The sequence below is a fragment of the Rhineura floridana genome, chromosome 1 (genome assembly GCF_030035675.1).
Source record: "Rhineura floridana isolate rRhiFlo1 chromosome 1, rRhiFlo1.hap2, whole genome shotgun sequence".
NCBI lineage: Eukaryota > Metazoa > Chordata > Lepidosauria > Squamata > Rhineuridae > Rhineura > Rhineura floridana.
In genome coordinates, this window is record NC_084480.1 from 25,942,168 (window position 1) to 25,968,695 (window position 26,528).

The 26,528-nt window shown below is 41.8% G+C and overlaps 1 protein-coding gene across 5 annotated transcripts in view; it reads right to left on the reverse strand.

Moving 5' to 3' along the window:
- Positions 1 to 5,211: 5,211 nt before the first annotated feature.
- The window catches only part of LMBRD2 (LMBR1 domain containing 2), a 35,667-nt gene continuing 14,350 nt past the window's right edge, over positions 5,212 to 26,528 (reverse strand). For 4 of the 5 annotated variants that reach the window (XM_061616281.1, XM_061616291.1, XM_061616300.1 and 1 more), the window contains 10 exons: positions 26,253 to 26,436; positions 25,671 to 25,852; positions 21,906 to 22,039; positions 21,234 to 21,339; positions 19,775 to 19,872; positions 17,217 to 17,320; positions 15,446 to 15,492; positions 13,762 to 13,867; positions 12,199 to 12,328; positions 5,212 to 5,847 (listed from right to left, as the gene is read on the reverse strand). In XM_061616281.1, the coding sequence (XP_061472265.1) occupies positions 5,787 to 5,847; positions 12,199 to 12,328; positions 13,762 to 13,867; positions 15,446 to 15,492; positions 17,217 to 17,320; positions 19,775 to 19,872; positions 21,234 to 21,339; positions 21,906 to 22,039; positions 25,671 to 25,852; positions 26,253 to 26,436 (1,152 nt within the window). In that variant the 3' untranslated portion in view covers positions 5,212 to 5,786. Of the gene's footprint in view, positions 5,848 to 12,198; positions 12,329 to 13,761; positions 13,888 to 15,445; positions 15,493 to 17,216; positions 17,321 to 19,774; positions 19,873 to 21,233; positions 21,340 to 21,905; positions 22,040 to 25,670; positions 25,853 to 26,252; positions 26,437 to 26,528 lie in introns of those variants that run through there. The other variant, XM_061616309.1, reaches the window with a different exon arrangement.

Below are 26,528 nucleotides of genomic sequence, written 5' to 3' on the forward strand. Positions count from 1 at the left end.
ATGGAGCGTGTGCTCTGCCCAGGAAATTAGTAGAGATGCCTCCTGATGAAGAACCAGTGACTTCGTTCCTCCTTGACGATTTATGAACACTTTCACACAGTTGTTGTCTGTTCTCAGCAGCACATGTTTGAGATGGAATAAAGGCACAAAATGTTGCACGCCAACCGTGCTGCCCGAAGTTCTAGAAAGTTGATGCTTTGGTTTGATTCGTGAGGGGACCAAGATCCCTGCAGAATTTGACCTCTGCAGTGAGCTCCCCACCCCTGGAGACTCGCATCTGATGTGACAGTCTCCCGTGGTGGGTCCTTTAAGGAAAATCCTCTGCGTAGGTTGCAATCCTGTGTCCACCAACGAAGAGCGGTTTTCAAGCGTAACGTCAGAGGAACCTGGAGATGCATGGAATGTGCTATCTGCCACTGGTATGGTAACAGTGTCCATTGTAGAGGACGAACATGACATCTGGCCCATGGGGTAACTTGGATAGAGGAAACAGGCATGCCTAAAACCTGTGCTAAGACCATTAAGTCCTCTGCAGACTTCGCTAACAGTGGTTGAACAGCCAACTTTATCTTTTGAACCCTGTCTTCCGAAAGAGAAATCATCTCCAGTTCCGTATCGATCATTGCCCCCAAATGCTGTAAACGTTGTTGAGGGAACAAATGACTCTTGGGTATGTTGACTAAGAATCCGTGATTGTGGAGAACTGCTAGTATGGTGTGAATGTCCTGATAAGCTGACTGTGCTGTGTGTGAACGAATCAGAATGTCATCTAAATATGGGTAAAGATTCAACCCATGTTGACGGAGATGCACGACAAGGGTCACCATAATTTTTGTGAAGACCCTCGGTGCTGACGCCAAGCCAAAGGGCATTGCCCTGTACTGATAGTGGTGATTGTTGTAAACGAAGCGGAGGAACTTTCGGTGCTGTGGATGGATTGGCACATGTAAATATGCTTCGGTTAGATCTATGGAAGCGAGGAAGTCGCAAGGCTGAATAGCTTCTTTTATGGACACCAATGTTTCCATGCAAAATTTCCGGTATCTGACAAATCCGTTCAAAAATTTTAGATCGAGTATGGCTCTCCAATTGTTTCCTTTTTTGGGCACAAGAAAGAGAATAGAATAAACCCCTTGAAATTTCTGGTGCTGCGGAACCGGTTCTATGGCTGCTATCTGCAACAGATGTTGTATTGCCTGATGTAGCAGCCTGCGCTTCTCCGGATGTGCTGAAACAGGGGACGGGAGAAATCTGTTTGGAGGCGTAGCCTGAAACTCTATCAGATACCCATACTGGTATGGTGGTGGCCCCCGAATTATGGAACAGCTTACCGGAGGAAACACGCCTGGCGCCTACGGTTCTTTCTTTTAGGCGCCAGGTTAAGACCTGTTTATACTCCCAGGCATTTTAATGTTTAATGCTTTATGTTTAATGTTTTTAGTTTAATGTGTTCCTTTGTTACTGATTTTATTCTATATTGTATTTTAATCTCGTTTTGTACACCGCCCAGAGAGCTATTAGCTATGGGCGGTTTAGAAATGAAAATAAATAAATAAATAAATAAATAATACTGTAGAGCATTCTGTACCCAGCGGTCTGATGTTGTCATCTGCCAAATGTGAGCAAATTTGAGCAGGCGGCCCCCGACTGGTATCTGCAATAAGTCAGAATTGTCTTTGTTGCCGTCCACCTCTGTGGGTAGCTGAGGATGTATTTCGCGCTGCTGATTGTTGTTGGTTGCGCAACTGGACTCTTGGACGACTCCAAACTTGTCTGTTAACACGGAAATCGCGCCCCCTTCCTCCAAACCGAGAGGGACGAAAGGACTGGTATGGCAGAAAACGGCAAAAAGGACGCCTGTCATCTCGTCTTTTACTTGTTACTGGCATTGCCTTCTTCTTGTCTCTTGTTTCAACTAGTACTTCACTGAGCACATTGTCACCAAATAACTTCTTGCCAGCATATGGTGCCATCGCCAACACCATGCGAGAAGAAATGTCTGTCTCCCAATGACGAAGCCACAGAATACGCCTAGCTACGACTTCAGCAGCCATGGCTCTAGCTGCGAATTGAGTAGCATCCATTGTTGCATCTGCAATGAAAGCCTGTGTCCTTGATACCTTCAAAATTGTTTTCCTAAGTCTGTCTTGGTCTTGATCTGGATTTTCCAAAACTTCATCTAACCACAATAAGGCAGCTCTTGAAAACACAGATGCTGCTATAGATGCACGTACCGACAATGCTGACGCTTCATGGACCTTTTTAAGTGCCATATCTAACTTTCGTTCTGTAAGATCTTTCAATTGAGCATCCCCTTCTCTTAAAAGGAAGTTTCTAGAAACTAAGGCAGAAATTGGAGAATCAACGTCTGGAGTTTTCAGTTGCTCTATAAACTCTGGCTCCAATAAGTATAGTTTCTTAGCATACGTCATTGATTTGTTAGCCTGAACTGGTGAGTCCCATTCAGATTTCACTATTTGGCTGAGCAAAGATGGTACCTTAATGACCTTATCGGTAGACTTTGTTTCCGGAAGGACAGATGCTCCTCTGGAGGTAGAAGGTGCCTGGTCTGTAACAACATCATTCAGATCTAAAGCCGTCATAGCCTTGCATAGCAGAGGCATATAGTAAGTGCTATGAAACAACCTATTGGAGTGGTGCTCTTCTGGTTGTGAAGTATCACTCCATTCATCTGATTCGTCTTCGAAATCAAGGACAGAATCATCATGCATAAACTGTTGCCTAGCAAACCTTGATCTGCCTGGTCTGTCAGCTAATAAGCCCTGTGCTCTACCTCTGGCCACATCATGGGGATCTGGTGATCGATTTGCAAGTTCAGTGTGGAGCTTATGTTGCTCAACGTCAGGGAAACCTGCCTGATTCATCTGATCACTGCACTGTTGTATATGGTGTTGCCAGTGACTTTGTCCTGGTGTATGACTGCGCTGTTGTGCCTGTACAGGATTCACTAGAAAAGATTGGCGAAACGCAGCTAGTTCTGCTGATATATCACCCATGAGAGCCTTTCTAATATAATTTAATTCTGCAGTTCCTAAATGAAAAGACTTCACCTGCTGAAGTTCCTGATCTGAACACAAGGTGGCAACAGAGGGCATATGTGCAGAGGTAATTTGATGTTGATTATGATTAGTTCTCTCACGCAAAACTCTGTGCTGCTGATTATGACTGTGCCCGTTAGGCGCAAGATCACTTGCAGGCTCTAACGCCCCAGTGCCCTGCGGAATCTCAGGGTAATGAGTCTGAAAACCAGTAAATTCCTCATCATTGTCGTCAGAATCCGAGCAAAAAAGGACTGAAGGATCTGGAATTCCCTCCTGCTGTGAGGGAAATTCAGCATTAACTGTACTCAACTGCTGTGATTGCTGTCCTAGATACAGCGCCCTTCTGCTTTGTAAGGAAGCATTTTTCTTATATTCCGTGGCTCCCTCAGCAACAACCCTTCCTGATTGCTCAGCTGTATGGCTAACGGTATGTTTTGTTTTAGACATATGCTTGCGTCCTGATTGCTCTGCCACCGCAGTGCTGACAGGCTGTTCTGCACCTTTAACTGCTTCCATACTTTTACGTCCTGATTGCAGTGCTACCGCACCAGCTACAGGGAATGCAGTATCGTTAAATGCATTTAAAGTTTTCCACCCTGAGTGCTCTGATACCTCAGCGCTTACAGGGGAAACAGGTGCATGTTGATTAACGGCCATTCTCTGTGCTACCACAAGAGTGATTGGGCCGCGCGGTGCCTGTGAGGCTGTTTGCTTAAAAGGCGACCGCCTTCGAGAGCGCTGCAGCGGCTTGTCTTTTTAACTGCTGAATTATGCAGGCAAGCTGTAGGTGCTACCGCACCAAGCGCTGCAACAGTTTGTTTAGAAAGCCTTGAAAAGACACTTTTTTTGCTCCTTAGGCATTTCACTGCTAGCAGGAAGGACCAATTTATAATGGCAATAAAACTACTGTACCAATCATTAAACGAAGGAAAATCACCCCGGAATTCATTAAGAGAGGGAAATATCATGAACAGAAAAAACCACAAAGAAAGTTATTACTGAGGGAAACCACCCCGGAAATTCATTAAATGAGGGAAATATTAACGGAATGTATAGAGGGAAAATCACAGAGAAATTCATTAGTGAGGAAAATCTACCCGGGAAACCATTAAGTGAGGGAAAAAATCACTAAGGGAATGCATTAATCAGAAAAATCACAGAGAAATTCATTTTGAAGAGAAAACATTGTACTAATTAATGTTAGGACTAGCACTTATATACAACACTGAGAGAAGAGCTAAGTGAACATTGACTGTTAATAAATAACATAAATAGAAAAGAAGATAAAGATATAACTCGGCCAGACTGAAGAGTAAGGCGAAAATCAGTACTGCTCAAGCGAGGCAGGAAAACGAACTAGCACTCTGTGGGAGGGGCCGCATTATCGGTCGTTTTGGAGTGTTAACTCTTTCCTGCCTCAAGCACTAGCAAGGAACACAATACTCACTTGGGGGTGTCCTGGTGCCCACTGGAGAATTGGAATGTCTCCTGTGCTATTTACTATTAAGGAATCGTGCTCTACTTACAAGTACATTTCTTCAAAAGGAAGGTCCAGTTTTACAACCTCCAAGAACTATTTGAACAGTACATTGTTTCTGAAGCGATGAACATGTCTGTGGTAAAAATTAAAACTTTGCACGTGCAGAGCTACTAAACGTGGTTTAACTGAAAGTATTTCAGCTGCAGCTATTTGTATATAAAGTCTCTGTGGTGGATTTTCTCTGTTCACTAAGACGTGCTAGGATCTATGAGTTTAAGTCAGCACTAGTGAATATTTAAGATTTTACTGGGTTTTTTCTATCATGCATGCTAATGCCATTCAAATACATATAAGGCTGATAGAAATTATCTGATTCTAATGGTTGATGTGCAGGCATTCCAGATGATATTTTGTACAGATCTGTCCTTAAATCTCTCCAATTTATCAAGAACTTGAGATGATGACTAGTTGTTGGTAGCCTATGACCTGAGTGGCTTTTTAAATCATGCCCAAGGTTTGAATAGAAGGTAGGCCATAAACTGTCATCAAGCTATCAGTAAGCTGCACTTAGCATGACCCTACTGCATTACAGTATCTTTAACAGCCAAGAGCTTTCCAGATGGGGAAAAAAATGAGGGGGAGAAAACCCAAATAACCTCGCAACATGTATGAACGGTGACTCTATTTGAGCTCTACTTTTATTTATTTAAAACTGCATCTACTGTACATTGACCTTTAACAGACTAAGAATTATTTCCCTGATTCAATTGTAAAAGACAAAATCATATACCTTTATGTATCAATGGCTGCCAGCACACAAGCGAATTCTAGCTGGGAGGATTCTTTTTTAAAAAATATACCACAAGGTTTTCCAGGTCAGGGTCCCATTTCCACTCTTGCAATCCCTTCTTACTCCTCCCTTCTGTGTCAGTCTCTCTGATGCCATATTGCTATCTGACTACAGATCACAATTCCCATATGACGTCAGCAGTGATGGGGCGGGCATTCAAGGAATGGAGGGAAAAGATGGGCAAGGCACAGCTGAGGTGGTCCCAGTCTCAGAAACTAATGCTCAAGCTCAGCATATACTGGGTGATTAGTTACACAAAGTGCATTTTTAAAGGGAAGGAAAAGTTCCTTATTTCCCACATTCCAGTTTGTTTTTGTAAAGTGAGGTTGTGTTGGTTGCAGAATGCATTACCGAAAGAGCATTCACCACAGCAATGGATGCAAGTTCTGTTGGTTTAGACATCATCAAATATTCTGCTTCGCGACATTGACAAGTATCTTCCACCAGGCTGGTACCTGTAGGGTATATAAAGAAGCAATATGAAGAACCTGCATTAAACAATTTTGACATATAAAACCTGAAAAGAAGAGTAGATTATTGTCTCCAAACATATATTCCCTCATTTTGCCTTATAGGATAATAAAGAATCCACAGGCACAACCTAAATGCAAGTTAGAACATAAGAACTTCATCCCAGTAAGGTGGTTTACACACATTTCAATTGTCACGTGGCAGCAGCCATTCCATCAGGCTGCCTCAGTGGGAGAGAGAGATCAGAGGCAGGGCTTGTTCCATCAGCTCTGCTAGATGACCAGCTCCATCAGGAACCCACTACCCCCAAACTGTTTCTATGACAGCTGGCCATTATAAGAACTACGCTTTAAGAACTGGTGTCTGGGTGTACTTCCCCCCGTTGTCCCTTTCCCCTTGTGTGTTGTGTTTTTTAGATTGTAAGCCTGTAATTGATTGTATGTAAGCCACTCTGGGAGCCTTTTTGGCTGAACAGGGGGGAACAAATACAACAAATACATAATATGACAAGACAGGCATATTTTAAGATATCTGTGTAACACATCTGGATTACTGTATTTCTTGTAGTGCAAAAACATACCATGCAATATAATCAGCAAATAGGCTTTGTATACACTAATCGTTTAAATCACACGGGGCTTGTTTTTTCCCCACAGCACTCCTGTACACATTGGTTCACAGTTGTCCACACCTACGTACTCAGCAGCGTAGTGGCAAATTCAAAAGTTCAGGGTCTCTTCATGTTACTCACAGCCATGCCCCTCCTTGTTTTTCCCCCCTGTGGGGTTGAGAATGAGATCCTTGATAATGCCTAGGAACCAATAAGCATGAAATAGGAGAGTGTTAGCTACTGAGAAGAGTCTTCTCAGAGTTTGACTCACCTCCCTTTACTCGGATTGGCTACAATCCACAGGAAAGGACAAGGAAGCATGTTAGAAGACTCTTCTCAGTGGCTAACACACTTCCCTTTCATGCTGATTGGCTTGTAGGATGCTGGAAACATTGGGACCCTGCTCCCAAAAGAGGAAAGGGTCTAAGACCTCCCAAGACCCTGCACAGCTATACCCCTGTACGTACTACACTGATAGTTAAAACAGTAGCTTTATTGCTGCTATCCATACACACAGGTCACAGAATCATAGAATAGTAGAGTTGGAAGGGGCCTATAAGGCCATCGAGTCCAAGCCCCTGATCAATGCAGGAATCCAGCTTAAAGCATACCTGACAGCAGGTGGCTGTCCAGCTGTCTCTTGAATGCCTTCAGTGTTGGAGCGCCCACCACCTCCCTAGGGAATTGGTTCCATTATCATGGGGCATATTTTGCAGGTACTGAGCTTTGGTATTCTCCACTCCCTTCCCCCACTTAGTGTTTCCATACCCCATTATGAGTACGTACATAGGTCTTGTTTTACTTGTGCCTGTAGCCATTTTTTAAATTGTAATACAAGTTTTCGGATTTACCAGACTGTCACAAATCAGCAGATTATTTGTTTTTAAGTGTGTTGTGCCCAGCCCCACTAGTAGTCCATTGGTAAAGAGAAGCTAAGGTGCAGGTGAAGGAACAATTGGAAACTAAGTGATGGTCCTGAGGGACAGAAATGAAGTAGGATGCTCAGTTGTGGTATACACTCACTGTGATGTTACTGTGGTGGGAAACCACCCACACAAGAAAGGTATTCTTCGCAGGCACTTTCATGTCTACACACATGGGCTGAAGTGTACATTTATTCAGTTTTAAAATCAATTTTTGCATTAAAACTCATTTGTGAAAAAAAACACATTAACTCATAGAAAGAAATCAGATGCGTCTGGATCAGAGCTGACATCCTGCATACAACACTAAAAAAAAAGCACAGAGCATGGAGCACACTGGATGTGTACTAAACCGCTGTCTGTACGCAGCCCTAGTTATCTGAAATCAAAGCTGCAAACAGCCCAAATGGAAGCATTGCAACATTGGAAGTCCCATTCAGGTTTCATGATCTGGGAATGGGTCAATGGAGTAAGGAAAATTGCTTTATCAGAAAGACTGACGCTACGGTAGGAGCAACAATCTTCAGTGCTCCCCCCCCCCAGCACTCAGAAATCCTTTCACAGTGATCTAAAAAAAACCCCAGTTTGGGTGGATATATCTAAATTATCCTTCTATGGTAATTAGTGTGTGGGAAGTGTGTGTGTGTAGTATGTTATTGTAAGTCCTTTTTGTAAGTTACTCGAAATCTTGATAAACATTATATAATAAAGAACTGCAAACTATAAATCATAAGCCATAATTATCTTTATAACCCCATCATTATCTTTCAGTGCAGTGTGTAAATCACATAGGCTTGCTTCAAATATATATTTTTTTATCAAAATTCAAGGTAGAATGGCACAAAAACACAGGGGAACCTCTTCTGTGGGAGTATTATAATATAGGTTAGGTGCTTGTCAGTTTTGCCCTCTCACAGAGTACAACTAAGTACAGCTAAGGATCAGTGAAGCTAGGGCCTCCCCCAATTCGGACTAGGATATCAGCATTGGGGCTTTGTTTGTTTTCTTCCTGTGCTGGGTTCCTGACCCAGAGAACTCTCCCATCCCACTGGGCAAACAGACAATCTGGTGCAAGAGAGGGCAAGGTGGGGGAGAGCGACGGCCTGGGAAAATGGCACAAGAAGAAAGGGTTAAAGACTCCACCTCCCACAGAGGCATCCAAAAATAGTAGTGATTTATACATATCAAGGGGACTCACCAGGCACACAAGTATCTAAGTTGCAGATTAAAAGAATTTAAAAAACAAAAGTCATGTGAGGTTCCAGGATGTTTGCAATGTTCAGGGCACAGAGATAAGAGATACTAGAGCTACTCATCTCAACGTCTGGATAAGGAGTGTCAAAGGCCGGGCCCAGTTTTTGCTGCCACCTTTTCTTTGGAGGTGTAGGAAAGAGAAAAATGCTGCCACTCAAACACAACTCTGCTAATCTCCTGGATCTATTCCATAGGCAGAGCTCACTTCTGCCCTGGGGTTTACAACTGCCCTAGGGATGGTGGTGGAAGAGGAGTCTAAAGGAACCAGAAGTCAGGCGGATGGCAAGAGTCTATGGCTGAGGGCAGATAAGCCATGCAATGTTGAAGTTGTCAGTTAAAAAACAAAACAGTGAAGATTCAAGGGACTCGATTCACTTACTTAAGCCTTATATAGTTTATAATTTCTGAGAGGGAAGCATTAGGGTAGGGAAGAAAGGATGGACACATGCCAAGAAAACTAATAAGCTGAAACAGAATCCTGAGAAAAGACAGATGCCCCTTCTGGATGCGGTTACACTCCCTCTAAAGGAACAAATACAGTCTATGTGTATTCCTGGATCCACCATTAATCACTGGCTTCTCAAATAACCCTGCAGCAAGAAGAACCTATTACCAGCTTCGACTGGTTTGCCAGCTACACCTGCTCCTGGATACAGGGAGCCCACAAGATTGGTTTAGAAGCTGCAACTGGTGTAGAACAGCAGCAGCTAATATCTTGATGTGCACATATAACACCTGTGCTGAAGAGCCAGACTTAAGATGTTGTTATTAACATATACAGTGCCTTGCAAAAGCAATCAGACCCCTGACCAATGCTCTCATATTATTGAATTACAAATGGTACATTGTAATTTCGTTCTGTATGATATTTTATTTTGAAACACTGAAACTCAAAATCAATTATTGTAAGATGACATTGCTTTTATGTTGGGAAATGTTTGCAAGAAACATAAAAAACTGAAACACGTTGCTTGCATAAGTATTGAGCCCCTGTGCTGTGGAAGCTCCCACTTTACACAGATGAAAGAAACTGCCCTATTGAGGACACAGTTATCTTACCATTGGCCTCCACCTGTGAACCATTAAAGTTACTGTCACATTGTCAGGACAAAACCCCCACTATTGAAGGATCATTGGTCAGGCTGTGGATCTGAAGGAAAATGAAGACCAAGGAGCATGCTGCGGAAGTGAGAGAGAATGCAACACAAATGCATAGATTAGGAAAAGGGTACAAAATAATATCCAAGTGTTTGGATATCCCAGTTAGCACAACTGGATCAATAATTTGCAAGTGGAAGCTGCATCACACCACCCAGGCACTGCCAAGAAAAGGCCATCCCTCAAAACTCAGGGCTCGAACAAGGAGGAGACTTGTGAGAGAAGCCACAGAGAGACCGACAATCATTTTGAAGGAGTGACAGAGTTCAGTGGCTGGGAGTAGAGTAATGGTGCACCAGTCAACCATATCAAGAGCTCTGCATAACACTGACCTGTATGGGAGGGTGGCAAGAAAGAAGCTGTTACTCAAAAAGTACCATCTGAAAGAATGTCTGGAGTTTGCCAGAAAGCATGAGAGTGCCCCAGCTGCAATGTAGGAAAAGGTTTTGTGGTTAGATGAGACCAAGATAAGAGCTTTTTGGCCAAAACTCAAGGCGCTATGTGTAGCACCAGCCTAACACTGCCCATGCCTCAAGACACACCATCCCTACAGTGAAGTCTGGTGGTGGCAGCATCACGCTGTGGGGATGCTTCTCATCAGCAGGGACTGGGCATCTTGTTAAAATTGAAGGAAGAATGGATGGAGCAAAATACAGGGAAATATTGCAAGAGAACCTACTTCAATCCACTAAAAACCTGAGCCTTGGGAGGAAATTCACTTTTCAGCAGGATAGTGATTCCAAGCACAAGGCCAAAGCAACATTGGAGTGGCTCAAGAACAAAAAGGTGAATGTCCTACAGTGGCCCAGTCAAAGTCCTGATCTCAATCCCATTGAGAATCTATGGCATTCTTTGAAAATTGCGGTCCACAAGTGACGTCCAACTAACCTGAATGACCTGGAGCAAATCTGCCAAAAAGAATGGGCCAAAATCCCTCCGACACAGTTTGCAAAGCTGCTACATACCTACCCCAAAAGACTTAAAGCTGTTATTGCAGCGAAAGGCAGCTCTGTCAAATATTAATGTGCGTGGGTTAAATATTTATGCAAGCAACATAGTTTTTTATGTTTCTTACAAACATTTCTTACAAACATAAAACCAATGTCATCTTACAATAATTGATTTTGAGTTTCAGTGTTTCAAAATAAAATATCATACTGAACGAAATTACAATGTACCATTTGTAATTCAGTAATATGAGAGCACTGGTCAGGGATCCGATTACTTTTGCAAAGCACTGTAAGTACCTAAACAACTTGAGACCAAGTTGCTTGAAAGAATGGCTCCCGCCATATAAACCTGTTAGAGCATATCAATCTTTGGAAGTTCTGCTGACCATAATGCAACCTGGGAAACTTGCAGTAACATGGAGATAGGCGGTGTCACCCACTTTATGGAATGAACTTCTCTCTGCAACATGACAGGCACCAATAGTGGTTTTGTCTGTGGCTCATTAAAAACATGCCTCTTTGCCCAAGCATTTCCTGACCGTTGATGCCAGTTTTTAAACTGACTCGTGTATTGTGATGGTGATGTTTTATTGTAATTACAAGCTTTACTGCAATTGTATTATTTTACTGATACAATCCACTTTAGGAAAATGAAAAGCAGTCTAGAAGTTATTTTCAATAAGTGAATAAAAGGTTAAAATATTACTCTCCTCATGAATCTCCCCTTCTCCCAGCCATATAGCTTTAGGCAGCTAACGCCAAACCTGAGCCCATATTAGTACTTGCATATTTCATTCTGAAAGAAAATGATAGCTTAAAGGGGGTGGGGAACTATATTAGGAAAATGGTTTAAACTTCCATCTCCCCCTGCTAAGGCCCCAATCTGAGTTGCCACCCAGCAGATGATCTGTGGGAGATTCAGTCATGGATTTCTTGGCATTACATCTAGTTTGGGTCAAGATTATTCAAGACGGTTGAGGATCCAGTTACTAGGCTTACACAAGCGGCTTGTGCCAGCCTAATGGAACTTTTGGCTATTTCTTCTTTGAAGAGCTAATCCCAATGCCATAACAGAAACTCCTTTCAAAAGTGTTTTGTCATGCAGTAGTGGAATTGCTATTCATGAAATGCAAGTCAAAAAACCCCTACTGAACTCATGGAACTTGCTTCACAATTACATGGATTAGTCATCTATGCAACATAACACATTATAGCTAAGAGGGCTTAAACAGATCATTGGTTGCATGAGGTTTTCCTTATGGACTCACAACAGAAATAGAGAACATTTTCCTTAGACAACAGGCAAGTGATATCACCAGTGATGACTGGGGTAAAGAGAAAGAAGTTTATAGTTACGTGCTCACTTTTTAATTTATTTTTTATTACTTTTGTCTCTTCCCCCCCCTCACCAAAATGTTTTCAACCAGAAATATTCCGCACCTTCTTGAATCAGAGTCCAGAGGATCTTCTCTAATTGAGTCAGCATTAAAGTCCAGAGGTTCTGCATCCTGGAGAAGTTCTACTCTATCTCTCTCATTCCTCCCGTTTGATCTGGTGTACTTAGAAGCTACTGTTGCAAGAAAAAATATTTTAAACTATTTTAAACTATATAAATACATAAAATAAATACATAAATAAATGGCACAAGAGACTTTATTTCAATATTAGATCATGAACAATAATACTTATTACTAGTGCTTAAGTTAAAAATGTATGCTGAACTCTAGCTGGAGTTAATTTAAGCCAGTGCTTGTACTGGAATCCAAAAAATGATATTTTGGCAGCTACACAGTTAACTTAAGTAACTGGAAATTTGCAACTTCATACAGGCACATTGGCTACCCTCTTTCCATTTGAGTCAGATTCAAACATGGCGTATTTTTCTTCATGAAGATATGTGTAAGAGGAACATCCAAGAAAAATGTCACAAGGATTTTGCAGGAAAGCTTCATGAGCAGGAGTGACCCAAACCCTACATTTTTCAATATAGATCTTACTTGCAGGGAAAAAATAGTTTGATTCTGCTTTGGAAATAGAAAACAATGACACAATTGAGACTTTTAGAGGAAAAATAAGACATTTGTTAACGTATGAAAGTATTACACCACATCAATTCTTTATACACACTATTGCGCCTAAAAAAGTTAATGAGTTCAAGACTTTGAGTTGCTTTAGTCTTTCCCAAAGTTACAAACAATGCTCTTGTACATATCTTCATTTTTGTCCTATGTCCAAAATAGCACAAGCTTGCACCTGTTAGAGCAAAGGGACCTTCCCAAAAGTCCCTTTCAAAGACTGGGGAATTCTCTGCTTGCACATGGAATGCAAGTAATTTTTAAAAAAATCCTGATACACCCAGCTTTTGTTTTTGTTTTAAGTCTATCCCACAAGGTTGTGCAGGTAACTTTGAAAACAATGGCAATAAATGTTAAGGATCCAACTGAAAAAGCAGTAAAACAAAACACTTGCAAGTTGTTATACTGTCAAGAGGCCATCATGGTTTCCAAAGCTCAGAGCACATGGCTTTGAGGGGTTAACAAAAGCTTTGCTTCCATTTTTCTGCAAATAAGAATGCATGTTTTCAAAATAAGTGCAGCATATCAACTGGCTGTAGGTTTATAAGTTTAGTTAATTATTTTCAAACTGATCCCCAAGTTGTTCATAATTAAGTCCCATCAAAAACACTGGGAGTCGGACTACCCCATGCATAACTGATTGAAAGACTGAAACCAAAATACAAAAATTAGCTGTGATCCCTCAAATATATAATGAGGTCCTGGACTAGCAAACAGCTCCTACCTTAAGAGAAGGAAGAGGTGACCTGGCAGGAGAGAGGGGTAAATGCTCTCCCTCCAGTGCATGAACATAACAAGAGAGAAAAAAGCTAGCACACCAATTCATTGCAATGTTTGAAAGTACTGAAATCTGAAATAAAGAGCAGCATTATAATACCAATACTACTTCTGTTAAATAAAAGCCATGGCAAACAAGATAAGTTCTTACATCTATTTGTATTGGTCTCTGTGAAGCTAGACTCTTTTTGGTCTGCTTGAACATTTCTGTTTCTAGAAGAATCTTCACGGTTGTTTCCATATCGTTCTTTCCACTCCTGGTCAAAAACAAAAAAGTCTGCACACATTGTGTATGTATTAAAACATCCTCCAATATCTGTAATAGCAGATCATTTGTGTATTATTCTTATCATAACAGTATTAAATCATTCTCTCTGCTATTCTGAAATCTTCCATGTAAACTGTGGTGAACATCATAGATCTCCGGATCCCTTACCAGAGTTTAGTAGAATAATGCCAGGGAAAAGTGGCTAGCGTATCAGAGGGCAGACCTGCCTCTTACAAGTTTTAAAATCTTTACTGTTCCCTTAAATACAATTGTGGCTAAACTCTATGGGACACACCTTCACCTGATGAAAATTGGCATCACCTAATTTGTAAAACACAGATACAGTGAATAACTAATATTCTATATAGAATGTAAGTCTGTATGTGCGGTAATAATCTTGTGCTTATCTTCCTATATAATAAAAACGTAAGCCCTCACAGTGTCATGACATCATGCAATGTGACTTCTGGGGTGAGGCTGCAAAGACCACTGGGTGAGCAGGCAGGCTACCTGGTGGCAGCGACAGAGAAGGCTGTGGAGGGTGTAGCAACGGTGACAATGGAGGAGGTTGTGCAGGCCACAGTGGCAGCTACAATGGAGGAGGCCATGCAGGCCACAATGGCAGCACCGGAGAAGGCCATGCAGGCTATAATAGTGGCGCTGGAGGTGGTAGTGGCCCACAGGCCACAGTGGCTGCGAAGGTCATGGTAGCGGCACTGGAGGAGGTGGCCCTGCAGGCCACAGTGGCAGCAGTGCTGTGACAGCAGTAGAAGAGGCAGTGGCCTTGCTGTCTGCAACAGAGGAGGCCACACAGCACAGCGTATGGCAAGGCTTCAGATAGCAGGGTAGTGCCAGCAGCAGCCCAATATTCAAGGCAAGGAGTGGGGATGCCAGGGGGCAGGGTGCTGTGTGTGTGTGGGAGAGGGAGAGAGAGAGAGAGAGAGAGAGAGAGAGAGAGAGAGAGAGAGAGAGAACATGTGTGTGTGTGTCAGAGAAAGTCCTTGTGTATGTCTGTGTGTCCTTGGGGGTGCCTAGGGTGTGTGTCCATGTGTTCTTGGGGGTGCATGGTGTGCGTCCATGTGTTCTTGGGGGTGCATGGTGTGCGTCCATGTGTTCTTGGGGGTGCATGGTGTGCCTGTGTTTTAGGGTTGGGGGGGTCGGTGAGCAAAGCAAGCAGGGGGCTCTGCCCCCCAGCCTAAATAATATAATCAAAAGCTAGGCATGCCCTGGAGGAGAAGGCTATCAATGGCTAATAGCTGTGATGGCTATGTTCTACCTCCAGTGCAGGTGGCAGTGCTTGAAATCACAAGTAGGGAGAATGCTATTGCACTCAGGTTCTGCTTACGTGCTTCCCAGAGGCATCTGGCTGGCCACTGGGAGAACAGGATGCTGGTCTAGATAGGCCTTTGGCCTGATCCAACATGACTCTTCTTACGTTCTTAAGTTTATCTTTGCATAGAATTGGACTGTATATTACCGAAATACCCACACCCTCCAAAACAGCAATGGAGATTTAAATTTTGATACCATATTTTAGTGACTGGAAAAAATTGAGCTGTCTACTTACCCTTCTCCTATTTTCACCATCTTCCTGTCTTTGCCGTTTTCTTTTTTCTAGAGAGAAAAGTACTTTCATTTAAATTTACAGTGGAATAAAAAAGTAATCTTAACGTGCACTTTGTGTGCATGTATGTATATGTGCATATAAATATTGATATAAACCTACATAATTTCAAACAATGTCTACTCATAGGGTTTTTTAAAAATACAATAAAATAGACAGAATCAGGCAAACGGGAAAAAAGAAAAACACAAGGATATACCTACACCAACCATTTCAGATAGCTGTGAATGGTCCTGTACCTTTGCGTTCCATTACATAACAAAAATACTCATTTTTCAGTAAATTTATCATCAGCCTGTCTCCTGTCCCTAACAAAAATAGCTAATTTAATCATGCATAAAATATCCCAAATTTTCAGTAGCCACCAAAAATGGTTGTTATATCTCTTTTCTTCCAATTGTGAGAAATTCTAACAGCCATTAGAATTATTTCCCAGTCTTCCATGGGAATTACTGATCTTACGTAACCAAAGAGTACAATTAGAAAATCTAAAGGAAGATTATAACAAGTAATTTCCTCTATGTGGGCAAGAAATGATGTCCAGAACTTCTTTATCTTAAGGCCTGTCCAATATATATAATTTATATCTGCTCTGACTGCATCACAGCACCAACCCGTATCATTTGTCCCTGGATAGATTGAACTCAATCTTACTGGAGTACAAGACCATGCACTGTTTATGAAACCCATTAAAATAAACACTGGAGTCATGAGAGTGATGGGAGCTGTGTTGTTGTTTTATGCACGTATTCTTCATTTGGGGGAAGTTCAGCCTGCACCGAGCCACCCTCTGCTGCAGGAGCTGTGCAGCACCTGCTCTTGGAGTAACACAAATGCTGGCCTCCCCTGCTGTTGCCTTCACATTCTCTGACTTCTCATTCATCGGAAAAGGCAGAGGTGGGATTTTTTAAAAACTTAATAAATGTATTAGCTGCCATATTAAGCTGCAATCCTAATCCCACTTACCTGCGAGTAAACTCCATTGCATTCAATAGGGCTTACTTCTAAGTTGATATGGCTTACAGCTTTCAGTGAAAACCATATAAAATATAATCACACCAACAGCAATAAAATATTCCAGATTCTTCCATATCACTAATTCCTTTCAATAGCCAACCAGACCAAGATTTCCACAAGGGGTTGGATCCTCCCTGCTTGCAAGACATAGGTGGGCTGGGTTTGTTTGCTTTAGACTAGATGAATTAGTGTTGTGTATTGGTTAGAGTGTTGGACTAGGACCTGGGAGGGACCAGGGTTCAAAACCCCAGTCAATGAAGCTCACTGGATGTTCTTTGGCCAGTCACTGCCTCCCAGCTTAAACTACCTCACAGGGTTGTTGTGAGGATAAAATGGAGAGGGGGAGAACCAAGTATGCCACCTTGTGCTCTTTGGAGGAAAGGTGGGATATGAAAATGCAATAATTAATAAACAAACAAACAAATAAATAAATAAAGGGAAACCTCTATTAGTGACAATTTTAATTATAAAAAGGAGCTGTCCTTTGTGTTCAGAGGCAGATACTTCTGGACACCAATGGGATGCTTTTGTCCATCACACCCTTTTTAGGAACTCTCCAGAGGCCCCCAGGTGACCACTTTTGGTATCCTCCGGGAAGGCGATTCTTAGGAAAAAATTAATGAGAGGCTAAAATGTAAGGTTCTAGTTTTTTGTATTCTAGTTAGAATTTATTAAAAAGCAAAAATACATGTTTTACCTCTTCGGATTAACTCTTTTCCTTCATCTATTAAGTCTGAGGTCATCTCATTGTCTCCCATGAACTGCTGGAATCCCAAAAGATTCAAACATCGAGTTCCTAAACTGATAAAACAATAAAAACATTCTTGTCAAAAAGAAGCATGGACAGTAGCTGCAATGTAAAATGTGACTTCAAAACTGTTTTGACTTCAGTCCTTAGATTCTACTTTGAGTGAGAATGGATTGGAAGAAGACTGAGCTTATGACTTCCCTCTCCTGACCCTCCCTCTGCTCTCCCAACCAGAAGAAAAAGATAATGAAAGAACAGGGAGCTCCTGTGTTCCAATAAACACAAGCTCTCCCAAGCTGAGAAGAACAGCAGAGAGGTGAAGGAGAGAGTTTCTGAATCTGAAGCCTCCTCCTGATCTCACATGAGCCTGGGAACAAAGTGATCTCTCAACAGTTCCTCCTTCCTAAAGAGAAAAATGTGGCAGTGGAAAAGGGCTAGGCATACAATGCAAATTAAATGAAGATATGTAAGGTGTATGTGGAGAAACTGCTGTTTCTCAGAATATATAAGATCCAATTAAAAAAATAAGAATTGAAGTATGAAAGATGAAATCATGAAAGCTCAACTGTAGTACTTAATAGTCTTAAAAGACATTTTATGCTGAAGTGTATATACCAATAACCAGCTACAGCTTGTTGGGAATACCTACCACAGAGCACAACTGATTAGACAAACACAAGATTCACAGCTCACAAAATATGGGGGTAGGACATCTATTGTGGGATGGGCAGGGCAGCTTGCTCTCAATCTTTGTAGTACAAATTCATTCTAGTCACTTTTACCTGGCCATGGCCTTTGCCTCCCATTTTTTGCTATCCCCACTAACAAGAGGCTTATTCTGCTGGTAAACATTGGGCCTGCTATCGTAAACAGACTTAACTGAAGCAATGTTACAAAAACAGAGGAAATGTCGGTGACTAAGCACTTATTTATTATTTATTTATTGTATTTATATACCGCCCCATAGCCGAAGCTCTCTGGGCGGTTTACAATAACTAAAAACATTAAAAACAAAAATACAAATTTAAAAACATCTTTTCAAACAATTTAAAACACAATTTAAACAATTTAAAACACATGCTAAAATGCCTGGGAGAAGAGGAAAGTCTTGACCTGGAGCCGAAAAGATAACAGTGTTGGCGCCAGATCATTCCATAATTTGGGGGCCACCACTGAGAAGGCCCTCTCCCTTGTTGCCACACTCCCAGCTTCCCTTCGAGTAGGCACCCGGAGGAGGGCCTTTCATGTTGGGCGTAGTGTACGGGTGGGTTCATATCGGGAGAGGCGTTCCATCAGGTATTGTGGTCCCAAGCCATGTAAGGCTTTATAGGATAAAACCAGCATCTTGACTCATGCTCAGAAACATACAGGCAGCCAATGCAAATGGGCCAGAATCGGTTTTATATGTTTGGACCGTCTGGTTCCTGTTACCAATCTGGCCGCTGCATTTTGCACAAGCTGCAGTTTCTGAACCATCTTCAAAGGCAGCCCCATGTAGAGTGCATTACAGTAATCTAGCTTGGAGGTTACCGGAGCATGGACAACAGAAGCCAGGTTATCCCTGTCCAGATAGGGGCGTAGCTGGGCCACCAACTGAAGTTGGTAGAAGGCACTCTGTGCCACCAAGGCTACCTGAGCCTCAAATGACAGAGATGGTTCTAGGAGAACCCCCAAGCTACGAACCTGCTCTTTCAGGGGGAGTGCAACCCCATCCAGGACAGGTTGGACATCCACCATCCGGTCAGAAGAACCACCCACTAACAGCATCTCAGTCTTGTCTGGATTGAGCCTCAGTTTATTAGCCCTCATCCAGTCCATTGTCGCAGCCAGGCACTGGTTCAACACATTGACAGCCTCACCTGAAGAAGATGAAAAGGAGAAATAGAGCTGCGTGTCATCAGCATACTGATGACTGCACCCAATGGTTTCATGTAGATGTTGAATAGCATGGGGGACAGAACTGACCCCTGTGAAACCCCATACTGGAGAGTCCAGGGTGCCAAGCAGTGTTCCCCAAGCACCACCTTCTGGAGACGACCCGCCAAGTAGGAGAGGAGCCACTGCCATGCAGTGCCTCCCACTCCCAACTCAGCCAGTCTTTCCAGAAGGATACCATGGTCGATGGTATCGAAAGCCGCTGAGAGATCAAGAAGAATCAACAGAGTCACACTCCCCCTGTCTCCCTCCTGACAAAGGTCATCATACAGGGCAACCAAGGCTGTTTCCATGCCAAAACCAGGCCTGAAACCTGACTGAAATGGATCCAGATAATCGGTCTCATCCAAGAGTGTCTGGAGGTGGTGATCCCTTGAAGATCAATGCTGGCAAAGGATGTTGATGTTTCCATTCCTGTGCAGGGATGGCACCTCATTAACTTAGTTTTTCCAGTCCTACTGGAAACACCCAAATACACTGACGAAGGAAGCTTTAGTCGGAAAGGGAATAGCCATTCCGAACAAATCAAATATCCAAGCAAACAAAACAAATCTGAAGTACTTGTTACCTACCTAAAGTAAGTAGCAACACAGAGAATGACAACCAGCATGGGATAATAGATATAAAACCCATCTGCAATGAAGGATAACACTTTCATGGATCCCATTATCTGGGAAGCAAAAAGCAAGAGGTTAGTCTTTGGGTTTGTTTTTAATATACTGATTTTTATGACTGCTCAGATGTTTTCATTAATTTTTTAGGCAGTAGGATCTATATTCTACTAATATACATCTGTATAACATAATTCTTAGACCACCCTTCATCTGAAGATCACAGGACAGGTTAACCTTTAATTAAAACTACTATCAACAAAAGCAGACAAAACAACCACAAAATCAATAATTAAAACCCAAGAGAGCCTACCATGGCTCACACTACAGTGGCAAACTAATATCTCTTAAAGGCTTAGGCAAACAGTTGCTTTTACCTGGCACAATACTAACAAAGTTGGTGCCAGTTGTGCAGTTCTGAAAGTGGGACATTTAACATGGGCAGCTGCTTACAAAGAACAAAACTGGATTATAATTTGCCACATATGACAACCAGTGAAGATGTTGCTTTTACTGTCTACCTCTTGGTGAGCACCATCAACTGGAATAGAAGGGTACTTCATGCTTGATGTTGAATATATAATCTCAAATTACTTGTCCCTTTTTTAAAAGATAGATTTGAACCTACAAGCCAACAACTTGCTCTGTGCTGCCACTGCTGACAGAAAATGGCATGCTAGCTTTCTACGGCTCAAGGAGCTGCTGTTATCTTCCTAATATCCCAAATAGGACCTGCATGTTTCATTGCAATGACCTTGATCTACTGCAAGTGCCCATTTATTATTCACTTCAGGCTCAAACTATGTACAACAAAGCTGCCAAACCATAGAACTCGAAAACTAGGATACATCCTTTGGGGGTGGGGGAGCTGACATTCCACTGGCCCAGTAAGTTGGCATGAAGCTATTTTATATATAGTACTATTTTATTGTATTGGTTTTATTAACTGTTGGCAGACTAGAAATCTATGGCTATGCTAGATGTCTAATTAAATATTATGGATACAATACAGCCAAAAGGGGAACAACAATCCAACCCCCCTTGCTCTTTCTGCCCAACTCTGCTGGTCCCCTACTAGCCACTAATGACGGAGTGACACAATTGTCATTCTTCTGGTGCGGGGCTACTTCTTCTGCTCGCTGAATGGGCAGCCAGTGCAGTGCCCCAAAACAGGGCATTCCAGAGGCCAGGAGGAGCTGAACTAGCCTAGGATCCATCCAACTGGCGTTGTGTGACAGAATCAGGCCTGATTGCAGGGAGAGGGTAGGAGAGAATGGAGAAATCTCATTGTGCAACTTCGGGTCTTGCCAAATGAAACTTTCATTTTGGGCCCAAATAAATTCAAATTCTAACTGATCTGTGAACATCATTTACCATCTATATTTAAAATATATTATTGCAAGACATTCTGTTTACTTACAGATGTATATGCAGTTGGCTGAGCTGTACTCTGTGCAATTGTTGAATCCATATGAGTCAAGCCCAAGAAATTCAGACACAGTGGAGGAGTTAAACGGCAGAACAGCCTGAATAAAAATAGTTGGCAATTTTGAAGCAATTTTCTTCTGTATCCAGCATCTCCTTCCTCCTTCCATATTACTAAGACGTTGTTAACCAACCACATGCTAACTCTCAAAACAACTAGGAGCTATAAATCTATATATATTCATGTATGCATCATTAGATTCTATGGATGCTTGGGAGCATGCAAGATAGCTAACCTTCATGCCTGTTCTCTATGCAATTGTCACCATTTACTAGCATTCATATGTTGCACAGTTGGGGAACTTGATCCGGCCTGTGGGCTGGATGTCACAATGACATCAGGTCACCCATTTTATTTTGCCTTTGTGTTTTGAAATCAAACTGCACAGGCAGGCACTTTTGGCAGGAAGCCGTGTCTTTACCTGCCCCACACACAACAGCATATATGACATCAGGTGTAGGGCAGATGGGTGTGGCAAATGGGTAGACCTGGTGGACCTAATTAGGCCAGAGGTTCCCCACTACTGATATACTACATTTGAGGAGATTTGAATCAACTGTTACCATACTCTCTGGAGGTACTTGGGTTATTTAATTAACTACTCACATGCCACTGAAAAGCAAACTGTATGCATCTGTCTGATGGTGAGAAGCTAAATAGTAATAGTTGAATACACGGATCCTGAAGACAGTAGAGTAAACGCAGATACTGAGGAAAAAGATGGTAAAGAAACAAGCCATCTGAAAAAAGATAAAGATTTTGTTCATAGCAAGTAAATATATAATTTGAAGTTTTGTTAGCTGCTTTATAAGTTACTTATGCAAAAGGATTATAGAGCAGACAATGCAAACACAATGGTGCGAAGAACACTGCTTGCACGATGCACAAAACAAGCCCCCCTTTCCGCATGATAATTAAGCATAAGCCTATGCCTTCCTATTCCTATATTTTAACAATGACATACTCTTTGGAATGGTTCATATTTTGTCTTTCTCTGCAAGGTCATTGTATCCATGACTGCAGGGAGAAAGGTTAGTGTGACTAACAATGCATATGGGATCAGTTGCGAGCCAATTTCCTGATCATTCTGCATTTTTTTCTGGCAGGAGTGATAATACAAATTGCTGTACGCTCACTATGTATACAGTATCTGGTCTATGCTAATTGTAAGAACATAAGACAATAAGTGCCGTGCTGGATCAGGCAAAAGGCCTGTCTAGCCCAGCATCCTGTTTTCAATGACCATCCAGATGTCTATGGGAATCCACAAGCAGGACCTGAGCACAACGGCACTCTCCCCCCACTCATGTTACCCAGCAACTGGTATTCAGAGGCATACCACCTCCAATACAGGAGCCAGTACATAGTCATCCTGACTAGTAGCCATCAACAGCCTTATCCTCTATGTATTTGTCTAATCCTCTTCTCAAGACACAATCATAAACGTTGGTGGCTTCATCCACAAATGCTTAGGTGGTACACAATCATGCATGTACACAACTGCAGGAAAGCAAAGAAAGCTTGAACTGGTCCTTAGTATAATAGGCATTATCTGAAACAAAATGTATACCTAAAAGTTAAGCAGCGAAATCAGAGCTGGAGAAGAAAGAATAGGAGTTGTGAACTACTTGCAAAAGCATCATTTTATGCTTTCATAAAACAAAGCTTGTCAACTTTTACATACAATAGCTTAATAATGAAAGAACTTTGAACCATTTGATGTTCTAAAATTCTACACCCTTCAGATGTGCTTCATATTTTTATTTGTGTATCTATCACATACTGGGTTTAAAAGCTGCCATACCAGGCTGATGCATAAACAGTTGGATCAAGCACCTGGTATAAAAAACATGATGTCAAATGCCACTCTCACAAATGCAGTACATTAGTTGTTACACTTATAAGGAGACAGCATTTGACCTTAAGTGGAAAAAGGTGGGGAGCAATGGCAAATACATTGTAGAATGTATGAATTCTTAAAGTTCTCCCAAACTACAAAAAGTTGTGGGCTGTCCATTAGCGACAAGACAGCCCGGAAGGCTATGACTTCAGCTGTACTGTTATTATAATCATTATCTTATATATGGCTTAATTGCCATGGTGGTTTACAAGTATAACACTAGTTACAAAAATATACACACACATAATCTAAATGCTCAATAAAACAATTTCATCAAAACATTAAAATAAACACCCACAATTAAAATGTATAATAAAACAAGCCCATTAAAACAGCACAAAAAAGAGCTAAAACAGCAATTAAAACAATTAAAGTTAAGAGGTTTAAGTAAGAATAATGTTAGCCTAAATTAGTAATATGAAAACTGGGGGGGAAATCTCGAGGGGCAAAAAATCTAACCCAGAAGACAGAATGGGTATGTAATAAATACAAATTCTCTGAACATCTAGAGCAAGGGTAAGCAACCTGTGTAACTTCAGATGCTGCTGAATTACACCTTCTGAAAAATATCATCAGATCCAGGGTGGTTTTTAACAGCTACTGTCCAGTCATAAATACCGCCCTTTCTGGGCAAGGTACTCCATAGGATGCACAGGTGTCTAGACCCATTCCACTCTGGGCTCAGACTCAGGTTTGGGACTCAAAATGGCCTTGGTTGCCCTGATGGATGACCTTTATCAGGAGAGGGACTGCGGGAGACTGGGAGAACGTGACCCTCCTGCTCTTGCTTGATCTCTCTTTGGTTTTTAATACCATTGACCATGGTATCTTCACAGACTTTCTATGGAACATGGGTATTGGGGGCACTGTTCTGCAGTGGTTCCAGTATTATCTCCAGAGATGGTTTGAGAAGGTAGCACTGGATGAGTGTTTCTCAGTCGCCTGGCTCTTGTCTCTGATGCTATTTAACATCTATATGAAGCTGTTGGGAGGCATCATCAGGCGTTTGGGGGATGGTGTGATCAGCATTCTGATGAAACACAACTCTATTTCTCTATAATATCTGAATGTGGAACAGCTGTGTCTGAATAGAGTAGTGGGTTGGACTAGGGCTAATAAATTGAGTCCGAATCCTGGCAAGATCCAGGTGAGTCGTCCCAGGGTGTGGGAAGTCACTATGTTGGCTGCACTGGATGGATCTCACTCTCCCTGAAGGAACGAAGTATGAGGGTGCTCCCAAATCCAGCTGTATCACTGGAGGTGCAGGTGTCCTTGGTGGCCAGGAGTGCCTTTTACCAGCTTTGGCTGGTAAGAGCGCTACAGCCATTCCTAGATCAGGATAGCTTGAACACAGGTGCCCATGCTTTGGTAACTTCACACTTGGATTATTGCACTGCATCCCATGTAGGGTTACCTTTGAGGTTGGTCCAGTGGCTGCAGCTGAGGCAGAATGTTGTGGCTAGATTGCATGTGGGGGCAAAATATTGCCAGCTTTTGACACTTTGCTTGCAGGATTTGCACTGGCTGCCACTCTGCTACTGGGCTAAGTTCAAGGTTTTGATAGTAACATATAAGTCCCTGTACAGCTCAGGACCTGGTTACTTGAGGAACCACCTTATTCCTTATACACACAAGTAAGTGTATACACTGCGTTCTGCAGGAGTTAACTTGGAGGAGGGCTTTCGTTGTGCTACCCCCATTCTGTGGCATAGTTGGTACTATTTGTTTTCTAGTATTTGTTAAAAACAGTGTATTCTATAATCTGCACCCATTATTTATACTTTCCAGAAACAACTGAAGACATTCTTGTTTTGACAAGCTTTTCAAGCTAGATTAAACAGTTTCTGCCTTAGGTATTCATTTGTTTTGTTTTTTAAACCTATACTCGCCTGTTATTGTACCATGTTAAAAATTATTTAAGCTGTTTTTAAAGATATGACTATAAGTCACCTTGGGACATATATGTGGAAGGAGATTCACAAATCATCATCACCATCATCATCATATTATCCCGTCAGCATGGCCAAAGATCAGAAATGACGGGGGTTGTAGTCCAGCAGTATCTGGAGGATGCAGGTACCCTCCCCTGATCTAGAGGGTTCCAAGCTCTCATTATGCTAAATCTATCCCTTCACATATTAACACAATCCATCCAGCAAAGCTTCAAGTTGATATCCAACATTAGTCATAGAGTATACCCACTGAAATCAATGGGCTTGACTAACTTAAGTTCATTCATTTCAATGGGTATGCCCCGAGTATGACTTAGTTGGATTATCACCCTCAGTGTTCGGGTTCAAGCCAATTTACTCTTACTGACTTCACTGGGAACAGACAAGCTTAAATCCAAGCAATTCTTACATGGTACTTAAAGTAAACCACTAGATCGATCAGAAGACAGAAGTTGTTTTTTTCAAAAAGCACCCTTACCCTATAAGTCCCAAATGTCAATAAGAGTATGATAAACTGACCTCTATGTAGAAATAGTTGTAAGTCTTTTCTGCCAGGTTTATGAAGACGGCAAACAGGGACAGAACTGGATTTGTACTGAAAAATGTGCATTCCGACCACACAACAATGATAGAAAATGTGGCCAAACTAATTGCAAGGATCCTGTGAAACCATGGCCTCAGAAGACACTCCCAGTACCACTCTGGAAAAAAATATGATTACTTAAAGATCAGGGAAGAAGTTATTAAATAAGGAAACAGCAAGGGAATAAAATGTAAAAATAATTTCAAAACACCTCATTTCCTCTAACAGCTGCTGTACACTTCAAGGGAAGAAGAAGGGCTATAAAGAGGATACAGAAGGAACAAACAGATCCCCTCCCAATTATGTCACAGCCTATTGCATTCCCTGTACATGCACCTGCTGGCCTATGTTTGGGAATGGGGGAGGGAGAAGGGGAATAAGGTTCTAATGAGTCTATGGAATTATCTGCGTTTGGGCCACAGATTGTAATGAATTGGGTTGAGCATTTTCTTTGTACTATTTGTTTTCTAGTATTTGTTAAAAACAGTGTATTCTACAATCTGCATGACAGTACTTACCAACAATTGGTGTGTACAGATACTGGGCAATTTTGTTTTCAGGTTCTTGAGATGGAAAAGTATGAACAAATTGATGAGTGGCACTGGTTTCATTTTTTGCCACATCCTCCAGGTAAAAGGCTTGTTCTAAAAGAATTCGCCACTGGACCTGTGTGCGACGATGTCTTTGAACTGAATAAATTACCTATGAAAAAGAAAATCCAACATTCTAATTATTTATAGCAATAGTGGCAGGGGGGTGGAGAAATAAATAAACTGAACAAACCAATGGCTCAG